The sequence below is a fragment of the Anabas testudineus genome, chromosome 18, assembly GCF_900324465.2.
Source record: "Anabas testudineus chromosome 18, fAnaTes1.2, whole genome shotgun sequence".
Lineage (NCBI taxonomy): Eukaryota > Metazoa > Chordata > Actinopteri > Anabantiformes > Anabantidae > Anabas > Anabas testudineus.
Genome location: NC_046627.1, coordinates 16,243,695 through 16,255,752, shown reverse-complemented (window position 1 = coordinate 16,255,752; position 12,058 = coordinate 16,243,695). Strand labels below are relative to the sequence as shown.

The 12,058-nt window shown below is 41.4% G+C and overlaps 1 protein-coding gene across 12 annotated transcripts in view; it reads right to left on the bottom strand.

Moving 5' to 3' along the window:
• LOC113157377 (adhesion G protein-coupled receptor L3-like) overlaps nt 1-12,058 on the bottom strand; it is a 194,528-nt gene that overhangs the window by 34,027 nt on the left and 148,443 nt on the right. For all 12 annotated transcript variants that reach the window (XM_026352846.1, XM_026352850.1, XM_026352849.1 and 9 more), the window contains 4 exons: nt 9,201-9,384; nt 4,549-4,671; nt 2,687-2,892; nt 101-277 (listed from right to left, as the gene is read on the bottom strand). In XM_026352846.1, the coding sequence (XP_026208631.1) occupies nt 101-277; nt 2,687-2,892; nt 4,549-4,671; nt 9,201-9,384 (690 nt within the window). The remainder of the gene's footprint in view (nt 1-100; nt 278-2,686; nt 2,893-4,548; nt 4,672-9,200; nt 9,385-12,058) is intronic.

The following is a 12,058-nucleotide window of genomic DNA, read 5'->3' as shown; positions in this document are numbered from 1 at the left end:
AATGGACCGTTAACCGTGATGGATCAATGTGTTTTCATTCCCTCTGCTTTTGAGGATTAATCATCGAAAAAGCACGAAAAGTAAGAAAAGCGTGACCCACCTTGACATCCACATGGGCCATGAGTACAGCGAAGTTTGTTAGGTGAGTACAGGAGCAGGTGGTGTGCGTCCTGTTGGTGCCTAGCAAGCGACAGTCCTGCGTGGACCAGTATCCGGTCATGGTTTTCTTAGAGTAACTCCAGAATGAACAGTTGGGGTTGAAGTTCTCCTTAGATTGCTGTTGAAAGACAAAAATCACACACACATACACACAAATGAGTCACACAGGCCGGAATAAATACACGAGAAAATAAAAAATTAACAGTCCTCTTGCTTGATGAAACAAAGGGGTGTGGAATTAATCACACATTAACGTTGTCCATTCCTATTTTCCTTTGTTTGCAGAATAAACATCCTGAAAAGAGGCTATTTTCCCGCACTGCAATCCACATCCTTTTGAAAGTGAATAGCAGGCGGTTTTACTGTCATACAGCATCAAGCAGCTCCGTGCCTGGTTTTCATTGGGTTTTTTGACCTTTCTCTTTAACTTTCACCGCGTGACAATGGACTGCCCCACTGTTTAATGGGCACCACCGCCGTCTGCGCCAGGCTACGGCCCCTAATAACAAGCAGGCCTCCCTGCTATCTCACTTGCCATTTTATAAAAGTCATCCACGCCACTGAGGTTGTGTAGCACACAAGCACAACAAAACATAACTGCTGATAAATGGCTACATTAACAGCCTTTTCCCGTCTTCAGCCCAATTTCTTTTCGTCGCCTCAGAAACAAAGGAGGGTACAGTCACTATCCCTTCCTTTGTGTCTCATAGCTTCCAAGGTTAAATGTTCTCGTGCTATAAACACCGTAAGGAGCTGGAGTTTTCATAGTTTCACACTTGCTCCGGGGTAATTAGTCTAATAAGATTTATCCTCTGTGAATGTAAATTTGCCATTGACTGAGTTTACCCTTCACACAACCAAACCTTGTGTAAAATATATTCCACAGCAAAGGAGATAGGATGACCCTCTGTCCCATTAATGGCTTTAATTGGTCCCATTAAGTGGTGAGGCAAGGAAGCGAAACAATAACTAGAGGACACATCATCATCCCAGAAGACCAGTGATCCAAAACCTCATGGTTGAGAGGGGGACTTAACTAGAAAAATCGTAACATAGTCGAGATAAAGGAGGTTCATTTTCAAGGGTAAGTTAACTCAACATGCCTTAAACAAATAATTAATATCTTAGCCTGAATGTATATAAGTTTACACAATTTCTATATATGGTGGCTGTTTAGCGTCATAATCAGTTTACTTAGAGCCAAATTAATATATAGTTATCACTTTGTCCCTTAAAGCCAAATAAAAATGAAGCCAGGCTAAAAAAAAACTGTGATATTACCACAGTTGGGCGTGCAATAAAATACAAACGATTTACAGTATCTCCACATAAAAAAAAAGGAGAAAACCTTCATGCCTGGAGCCACAGTGACGCTCGGGAAGCAAAGACCAGTTAATCACAGCATTAGCTTCCCAACAATTGGTTTACCAGTTTACCAGAGAGTAGGGAGCGCTTGATTTGATGCACCAGAGCAGGCGCTATATACGCAAAACACCAATATTGCATCCAATCAAGTTTAATTAATAGCGGGGGGGGGGGGCATGAAATGTAATCATGATTACTATATGATTAACTGCACGGCCCTCGGTGTACACAAACTGTAGTGTGCATGTAAACGCTTGCGTGATTACGGCCCTTTAAAACGTGATGAAACTGCAGCAGCGCTGGAGCTGTGCAGAAAACACACTTTTCCAAAAGGGCACCGTTTTATTGAAACGACTTGATCTGAGCAAGAAAAGGGTATAAAAAGTGCCACTGCCCCAACATTAGACACACAGTAAAATTACTGATTCTACAGTCCAAATTACAAATTACACTTAAGGCAGGTGAGTCACGGCAATAACTGCGCCGACATTGCCCCGTGACATTTTCCCACCATTTAATTTTGACATCCATAAGCTATCATCCTTTTTACTCTCTTTACTCTGCTACTCTCAGTGTATTTTCTTTTTTTTTTTTTTTTTTTTTATCCTGCTGTTGTTGCTTCCTCACAGCTCCCTCCTACACGCGGGACTCGCTGCAGTTCTTCTATGGTTGTTCAACATCCCTGATAATCGCTGAAGGCGCTGTTCGTAGACAAAACAGGGATATTTCGAGGGTAGCAGAGTGTGGAGAAGATAATGGAGTCAAGAGGGAGAAGTCGCGACTCCCCACAATGACTAAGCAGCCTCCAGTGAGGCTCAATATGACTATTTGTTCAGGAGATCAGGCTGGTATTTATTCATACTAATAAACAACAACGTGCATCCCTGGCATCACCTTCTGAGCAATTTTGTTTTGCACAATTTAATTTTTCACACCTTTCTTTCAATAAAACTTCATTTTCTTGGCTTGAGATAGGATTTGTACATTTTTGTTTTGCTTCGGGGGGGAGAGAAAATTGTGATGAAAGGGATCTATGAACAAAGAAAGAAGGACAGAAAGAAAGGCCATTAAATGCAGACGCAGCGATATCAAAGTGAAAACCAAATGCGACTCCACTCAGAGTGATGTGCACACGCACATATATACAGACACAGACGATTACCTGTAGATGTCTGATGGTAAAAATGACTGGGTCAGAGAGGTAGACTTTGTTTGAGTCCTTGCTGATGGCGGCTGTGATGACCGGTGAGTTGACGATGACCGAGTAGTTGGTAGCCATGGCGTCGCTGCCAAGCTTCATGCTGGCATTCTCAGTGGAAAGGTAGACGCCGATGTGTTTGTACAGGACAAACGCTATTCGGATCTCGCCTGCAAGAAGATGATTGGGAAAGAAGGTATCGTAAGAACACATGAGATGGGCAGAAGCATGCAGACGCACATTTGTGAGGGGCTTTACTGAACATAAATGCTGCTGTAACAGCCTCTGTTCTTATTGGGAGGATGGCTGCAAGATCAACTTCTATTCGGCCACAGGAACATTAGTAAGGTCGAAACACTGGTCTGGACAGCGGCACAGGAACAGTACGTGTTTTCAGATAACAAGCCGCCAGCATCATTATTTTCTGCTGCCTTTAAAGTTGTCAGTAGCTTCCATTTTATTTATTTCTTCCTTTTCTCTATTTTGGAGACGTCTCGGTGAAGTAAATCATAGACCCACACCTCTCCAACAGCGAACAAACATAACAGTGAATGAAACAACATGAGTTAGCACAACAGCTTCACGTTCACTGCTTGGTCTAACCTATTTTAAGCTACGGCCTGTTCTATTTGGAGGCTTAATGACATTACTGGAGGTGGATGGCAGCAGCTTCTGGTTTATGTTGGAGGCCATTAGAAGAAACAGAGGTGGCTGCAGCTGGAGGGGGATGTGTCCGCAGTTTTATTCGTACGTTTGTAGTCTATTAAAAAAGCACAAAGTCCAAATTGTATGGTATCTATGTGGTTTATAAACTGGACTGCCGAACTGCAGCAACGCTGAGGAAATAATGGGAATAAAAAGTGAAGCAGTGCTGCCTGTAATAGAAAAACAGTCAAATAAGAGACAGACACCAATGTTGCTGGAATACTGAAGAATTTTTTCCTCTATCAACAAACTTATTATAATTCAGTATTTAAAAACGTGGTTACCACTTTCCAGTGCCCTGGCAAAGGCGACCATTTTTCTTGTTAATATTTTCTCCTCTTTTTCCCTCAAACACATCTGTTCCCCTCCTGCTGTCTCTCTTTTGAGCACTGATATGAAAGAAAACCCCCCTCCTGCGGTGACTGAGATCACTCACTCAGATGAAAAGAAAACATTTTGGGTGCTACAGCACTGGATGACAGGAGAAATATCCACCACCCTGCTATAATGATCCGCCTGGGCACGGCTGGACGTCCAGCTGGGAGGCACCGGGGGCGCAGCTTGAGTCGATTCTAATTTACATGAGCTGATAATAAAATAAAAAAATAAATAAAATAAACGGTGCAGCGGTTCCTCGCGAAGATAGCTATGTATTGTGTCTAACTGCCTCATTTACAGTTTAGAGGCAGTGCTTGAATGTAACTAATTCTACTGCCAGGGCTCCTATTTGAGGACCGAGAAACGATCCTTGTGCTTTAAATGCAGCCCAACAAAGGATCTGGGCAGCAAAGTGAAAGTTATTCACAAGCATCTGTAATGAAATCCCTACAAAACTACTGCAGCACAATGCAATGTCACATCCAGAAGAGGAAAGGGAAAAAATAACAAAAGGAATTTTTGATTTATTGCCGTGGATCTTGTAAACTGCAAAGCTTTTTTTTTTTTTTTTTTGCAAAGTGTAATACAACATTACTTCTATTGCAGTCAAGTCATATTTTATCTGTTAAAGTTCGGCTTTTATCACAAACCTGAGTAACTGAAGCTTGGCAAAAAGTTGTGATCAAACTTCAAACCGACAACAGGAAACCAATAAAAGCAGCTTCAGAACACTGACTACTCACCGTTTCTCCCGTGCTGCTTTAGCGTGTTAGCGGAGAGGTGGATCGAGTTGCCTTGTCCTCCGGTTTGTGGGAACTTCAGATCGGGCAAATTCCCGTCTGTGCTCATCCTTGCCACCTCCAGCTCTGCGCACACACAAACACACACACACACACACAAGCTGAGCAATGCAACATTTAGAAATCAACAGGGCTTTTTTGTGTAAAGGCACAACAGTGTACACTATTCTGACGGCTGAGGTCTTAAAGAAAATGTTCAACAGTTTGGAAAAACATTGATCTGCAGTCTTGCAGAGAGTAGGATGAGGGGAATGAGTCCACTCCCAAGTCTTTAGAGTCCAGGGCTGTAGCCAGGATTGAATTATCTATTTTCTAGTGTATACAGTTTAAATGAATAAACACAACGTGACAACATGATGCGTCATTTGTTGTCATTTCCACTTTCCAACTTTGAAATACTGCTGTATGAAAGCTGTAATGTGAATTACTTGTGATGTGAATTCTCAAAAGTCTTAAACGTGCAGCGCAGCAAAACAAATCTCATAACCGACGTGTAAAACAATACAAGTGATCACAGACGCTCTGCGTGACCTCCTTCTTGTTGCTGCTATTAGGCAAAGACCCGACAACGACAGCAGACAACAGCGACGGGCGAACTTCAAACACGCCTCCAGTCACTTCGCTGATTCAAAACGCCGCCCTACTCTAGTAGACGATTTTATTAATCAGTGCTTAGCCAATGAGCCTTAAATGAAACACATCCCGTGGCTTTGAAGACCTGCCTCCCTCTCAGCTATCTGTGCTGGCGAGGTTAGTGTCTCACTATAGGCTTCTTCATCAATAGTTATCGTTTCTTCTTAAACTGTAAAAAATAAATGTTGTCTTTGTTCTTCTGGGGGGAAAAAAAAAAGTTGTTTCAAGCCATTTTTTTTCCTCATGAAGAGCAAAGAGATAGCAAGAGATACAAGCAGGACATAAAGACCAGAGAGGGAAGATGAGCTCGCTTCTCTGGCAGCTCAACAGCTGTTGTGTCTGAAGCAAGCTCTTAATTTATGGTTCAAAGACTCCAGCGTCATACAGCAGAAGAAAATGAGCTCCTGATAGGAGCCTGGCTGAAATAAAAAGCTCATTCCATCAAAGTTATTATGGCGCGATACAATTCACTTTAATAAAGCAGTCGAGTGCGCTCTGATCTCGAGTACAGGTGACCTGTGTGACGTCCAGGCATTCCTAAATGTCAAATTAACTCCCGGAGCACCGAGATGGAGCTGCTCCGAGGCAGAAATACAGAAAATATGTTTCACAAATACCACAAAAAGTGAGTAACCATGTGGTAAACATGAGTAAATTCATGTAGCAATGTGTTATTATATGTGTGTATTATAGATATATGTTATACAGCTCATGTTACAGTGGATCAGATAAAAGCCATTAAAATGTATGTAACCTGTATCCTGTCATTTCTCAATAGATGAATTAAACTAATTACCTGCCCTGGGTTCAACCGACTCATTCATATTTTTTTTAAAAGAAACAAAACCAGCACATCAGTGTGTTCAATTAAGTCACGCTCGTTTCTTTTCACAATAATAAAACAGCGATAACAAAGACGAAGGTTGGCGCTGAATTCAGGCTCTGCCCTTGTACAATTAGAGCAGCCTCGGGTGTTGTCTTCATCATGTCTCTCATACGAAATAGCTTCAAAAGCGGCGGCTGTGGGATTTTTCATGTCGAATAAATCGACCCGGCTCTTTTTAACGGAGATGTATAAAAGGAAAGAGATCAATCCTTTTTCTTAATTATTGATCTTAATTAATAATATCTTCGTGGTGCCCCTTTAAATCTATGTGTACTGTTATTTACTGTTTGTAGTTTTGCTGAAATGCTCTTCCTTTCACAAATGTGATGAGTAATTTCACGCTGGTGTCATGAGACAGAAGAAAATGAACTCTCATACAGGCTTCTTTCATCTGTCGGAGAATTCGGAGCATGATAAATCCAGACATTTACACTTTCATGGTCGATGACACTGCATTCGCTTCTACTCTGCCACCATGCTGATGGCAATCACCACTAGACCAACACATAAACTGGATGACAGATTAGTCTGCGGTAGAGAATCTCAACCTTAAACATTATTTCATCGCGAGCAAGAAATAGAAACTTCGTTAAGCCTGATAAGGCATTCAGCTGACGATGTGATGTCGGCGGACTATGACATGTCTGACTTTGATAAAGGTTAGTGCCTACGAAAAGCTACAAAGTAGGCCACATTTAATCCTGTATCTGTTCTCATAGCAAGAACTTGCCATACTTCCTCTTTAATAAAACGTTATAGTAACATTCTCTTGTGCATTTCCAAAGGCCAGGGGGTTTAGGTGATACATTCCTATTCAACTTAGCTAAGACAATGCCCCAGATAGCTTACCATTCCCTGGTTTCCAAGCCTGCCTACTGAATAAAAAAACGTCTTCTCCCTCTCTTTTTCTTGTGTACTTGTGTTAAAAAGAGCTTACAACGGGCTTTAGGGAATGTCTTTGATGCCATGGTAGTTATTTAGACCCAAAAGGCTCCACCAACAAAGCTAATCAGAAGAAAATCTGTTTCAAAAGATTACCACGCAGAGAGTGAGGTGCATTCGTGCTCAGACAAAACCCTGGACAAGCACGTGCACTGCGATGTGTAAACACAGAAACAATGGGTGAGGAAATATTCTGTTCTATCAAAGCAGAGAAAATAGATGTTCTCATCAGCTTGAGCCTAAAACTGCAATCAGGAGAGTGGACTCCTGACATCGAGAACACGTCAACCAGGTGCGAGCTACAGTGCACCTGCACGCCACAAACCCCCTTCGCTTCACATCTAATTCAATGCAAGAGATCAATAATCAGCTGCTGCATTGATTACTTGAGCCTCCTTGCCCTCATTTAACTGCCCTGCATGGGATGAGGGATTGCAAGGAGCCAACCTGCTGGAAAAAAAAAATAAAAATAAAAAAAAATAAGCCGAGCAAACAGAGAGATAAGGCCTAGTAAACATGTCACCAGCACATAATTAACCAGACTACCACTACGCGCTGTAAAATCTCACTCGAGCTGTGCAGGCGTCGTCTCATTCGCTTCTTCCAAACGAGCCCAGAATCTCCTTAATACCCAGATGAATTATGTGCCAGATACAATGAAATCCATTTCATTAATTCTCCTTACACTCGCTTCCTTTTAAGTCAGTAGACCTATATTTTTAGGTTGCCATGGCAGCGGGAACTTGAAAAAAAAAAAAAAAAAACCCCGACTTGTTCAGAGAACGGCGATACATCATAACATTATTGTTTTCTAATTCCCCTTGTGCCAGTAGTCACTGTCTACAAAAAAAAAAAAAGCGTTTTAATTCAATTTTTATTTTGCGCTTTGTAAATGCTCCTCAATGTAGACTGCATATTTAATAAATTCTACTTTTCAACAATCCAGTTTTGAAAAAGACAGCCCACCAGGGAAAACAGTAATGACAGAAGTTCCATTATCTCTGCTCACTTGGTATTTATACACCGAATAATGAGCACTCATCCCTGATCTGCGCGAATACTGGTTAATTTCGGCTGATAATTGACACGAATATAAACACGCTCATTTGGGATAATTGTCAATTTACAGCCGGCTGCCATCAGCAGCCCCGCCAAACTTGACCTCCCTGTTAGGGAGAAAGCATTCATCTAGTTTCATCTAACCTTCATACTTGTACCACAGCCTCAAGAGCTCGGCTGTCAATATAGGAGCAGCCTGGATCAATGGCAGTATGGTGAACTTGTAACCCATGTGCAGTGGGCAAGGCGGGTGAAGGATAAACCATGCCCCACACACACACACACACACACGAGCCAAACACCACTTTGAAGCATTTTTAAACACCCCACCGAACTTTCAGCTCTTTAAATTTAGCTCCTCGTTCTCTAAATGTTCTCTAAATGTCATAATTCACTACGCCGAGTCTTCCAGCTGAGCAAATAATCAGCTTCACAGCAGCTGGAGGAGAAATTAACTTAATTCTGTCCAGGCTGGTTTGCTCGTATAGATGAGGACAACCACGTTCAATTAGATTTTGTTTGTTGGAGGGAAACTTTTATTGCTTTCATGTGAAAAAAAAAAAAAAAGAAAGAACAACCACAATTTCAAGTCCACCTCTATTACGATGTGTTTTGATTGTTGTGCAGAATGACGCATATGTGCAGTGAGTCTGACGAAGGAGATATTTAACTAGGGTGGAATTCAATTACGTTTGTTACTTGAACTGTTGAAGTAGGCGAGGGAAGGGCAATTTATGTCTTTAATATTTTGTATTTTACTGTCACTATTCGCTTTGGGAGCCAAACTCTGAATGAGAAACGGATCGATTCTACTAATCAAATCTTAATAAGTGTAAAAGACACTTAAAAGCTTGTGGGAGTATCAACAGGAAGTCAGTTGGTTCCCTGTTGTGCCCCAAAGAACGCCTATAAAGTAAGTCTGAAAATAATAGCCAGTTTGCCCAGTTTGTGAAAGTTTGACTTTCCAAGCATATATTTTTGTCTCAAGATCTTTTTGTTGCTGATTCGTGTTCACTTTAATTCCTATTAATTTGTATGTGAAGCCCCAAAACTAAAAATCTTAGCATATACTCACGGATGTTCTCGGTGTTCTCTTGCACAATGTCCGTCTTCAGTAAGTTGTCAGCCAGGACGAAGGCTCCCTGCTCCACGGTGTCCAGCAGCATGGTGGCGGCCCTCAGCTGCTCGCTGCTGCTCAGCTCCCTCCACACCGCCTGGGCCTGTGGCTGCAGCAAATTGTTGACCGTCTCCACCATGGCCTGAGGGAGTCCAAATCATTGATTTAGTGGGAAAAGAAAAAGCCTGGTCACATGGTGATTTGGTAAATAGTTAGAGTGAAGGAAGATCAAAGAGAGTTCAGCACTGAAAAACAAATCAACACAATCCTGTGGGACTGTGTTGATTTCCCTCCCTTCCTCTTCGCCTTTCTACCGAGCAATTTCATGACTCTATTTCCAGATCATTTGCAAGTTATGCTTTTGGACATGGATCATCAACATAGCAGTGGCAACACCTGAATCGGTAATTGCACTGGATGTGTTGTTACCTCGCTTGTTGTTGTCCCTTTATGTATAAGAAGAATTAATCATGTAAATGAATCAGAGACTGCGCTTACAAGACTGGAGGCCAATTCGTACATGACTTGAGGCTAGTGTCTCTAATTGGTGTGATAAATGTTCTTCCATACAGACAATCCCAATACAGAAAAACTGAGGCGGTACAAGGTATTTGCTGGTAGCAACTATCTGCAACCATTCACCTGAAATCTTTCCTGCACATTAATAGCACTGAAGAACCATTATGCCTTCTTTAATCTCCCCCACAACAATCCCAAAGTTAGTAAGCGAGGCAGAAACAAGAACATTCTCAAGACAAGATGAAAAATTAAGAGCCATTAAAGATTTAAAAATGCCAATGGCAAGATTTATGAATGGAATACTAATTGGTCAAGCAATTCTTTCCTAGTACATCGGCTCTGAAGAGCAAAATCAGCCCTGACTGAGTGGGGGAAAAAAGTTATTTCTAAAGCCATTATAGTACAGTAGGTGGTCAAATCCGTAATTGTTCGAAACTTCCTGCTCTTGTAATAATTGTCATGTTTCCGCACTTCACAGTAAATCATACAACTGATAAAAAAATTAAAAAAAATTAGTTCATGTTCTGATACTCCCTTTGAACTTCTTCAAAAGCCACTTTAGTAACTTGTGACGTGCTGAAGATGGAAGCACTGATGTATGTAAAAACAGTGGGTGTCGTGCCATAGAAGTTCTCTGTGAACCTCGCTTAGATCCCTTTATTTGATCAATGGATTACCAAAGGGAATAAGAGTGTTAGTGGTTTTAACGCTGCATAGGGATAAAGCTAAGAGCCATATGAGAAATCATGTGCTTGAGTGCATCAAATGAATTCCAGATCAGAAAAACAAAAAATGGCTTTACAGTCACAAAACATAAGTGCTATGGGCCCCACAATTAGCGCATAATGCTAAGTTGTATGTTTGTTTCGAATCACTGTGATAGCAAGAAGAGGAGGACTGATTGTATTCAGCTCACTGGTGCTGGCTGAGAATCTGAAATAGCACCAGCTGGCTTTTTCCTCATTCAAAACATACCCTGCACACATCGAGCCGCCCACACCCGCACCCAGACACAACCACACACACACACACACACTGTGAGAGACTGACGCAAGAGCGAACACACACACACACCTCTGCACCTGTTACAAAAACATACACAAGCCGGCAAGCACATGCATGAACCGCGGGGCGTGCACAGTGAAAGAGCTACACGTGCACACACGCACGCACGCATGCGTGCACACACACAGATAGAGACACGCACCAACAGCAGACTACCAACTTTGATGTAATTATTCATTATCTGCAGCCAATCTCCAATCACACCTTTTGACATTCAGCTAGAGGCAGAGGTTGATTCACTCTCAATTAAGGAGCTCTTTTTCTCCAGGCACTGACTTTTTTTTTTTTTTTCCTTTGTTCACCACCGCAAGATTTTTTTTTTTTTCTCCAGCACTTCTTAAAACACTGAAATAATAGATCTTCAGGGAAAAGACTGATTGACTTGCAGAGGTGGCTTCTTGCATTGTCACATATGGGAAAGACACACACAAAAACAACAACAACAACAAAGGTGAATGAATAGCTCTATCACAGCTGAAGGGTTTGGTCAGGGATTAGGGAATGTGTAAAGGATAATTAATAAACTAACAAAAGGGTAAAGTGCATTAAAAACCTATTTTAGAGATCAGTTTTCTTGCTGGCACTTATGAGATGGACTCAAGAAAAGCAATATAGCTGACAATCATTAATGGGCTGTGGAGTAGTGTCTCCATGTTGGAAGGCAGGTGACCGACATCGTACTTTACTCATAGCCTAACCCGAACACGAGCATCCAAGCACCAAACATAAAACATAAAGAAAAATGGTGTGTATGCAAGCGTGTTGTTAAATTTCTAACAAGCCAAATGAGTCTAATAGAAAATTCCAAAGTAAAATCTTATTCTTGCACAAGGACAATTACATTCCTCCATCACAATACTGTACATCGAACTGATTCGTTTATCCTGATCCGTTCTATAATAGTTTACAAAGTGTTCAACAATTTTGCCAACTATGTTAACTTCAGTTAGAGGCCATACCGAATAAAAAAAAATACCTCTTCTGAGTTATCACATAACTGAGTGTTTGTTCAGCTATCTGCGTGAGACAAGCAGAGCTGCAGCTATCACAGAGAACACTGTGGTGTCATGTCCTTCGTCATATCTGCCATAATATTTAACGTTCTACAAATTAAAAGGGTAAAACTTTGAAGAAACAGTTAAATTGCGAGAAATACAAGTACATTAAATAAAACTGAAGCAGTCGGCTAGCTCAGCTTAGCACAATTTAGCTCCGCACTAATTAAACAAAAT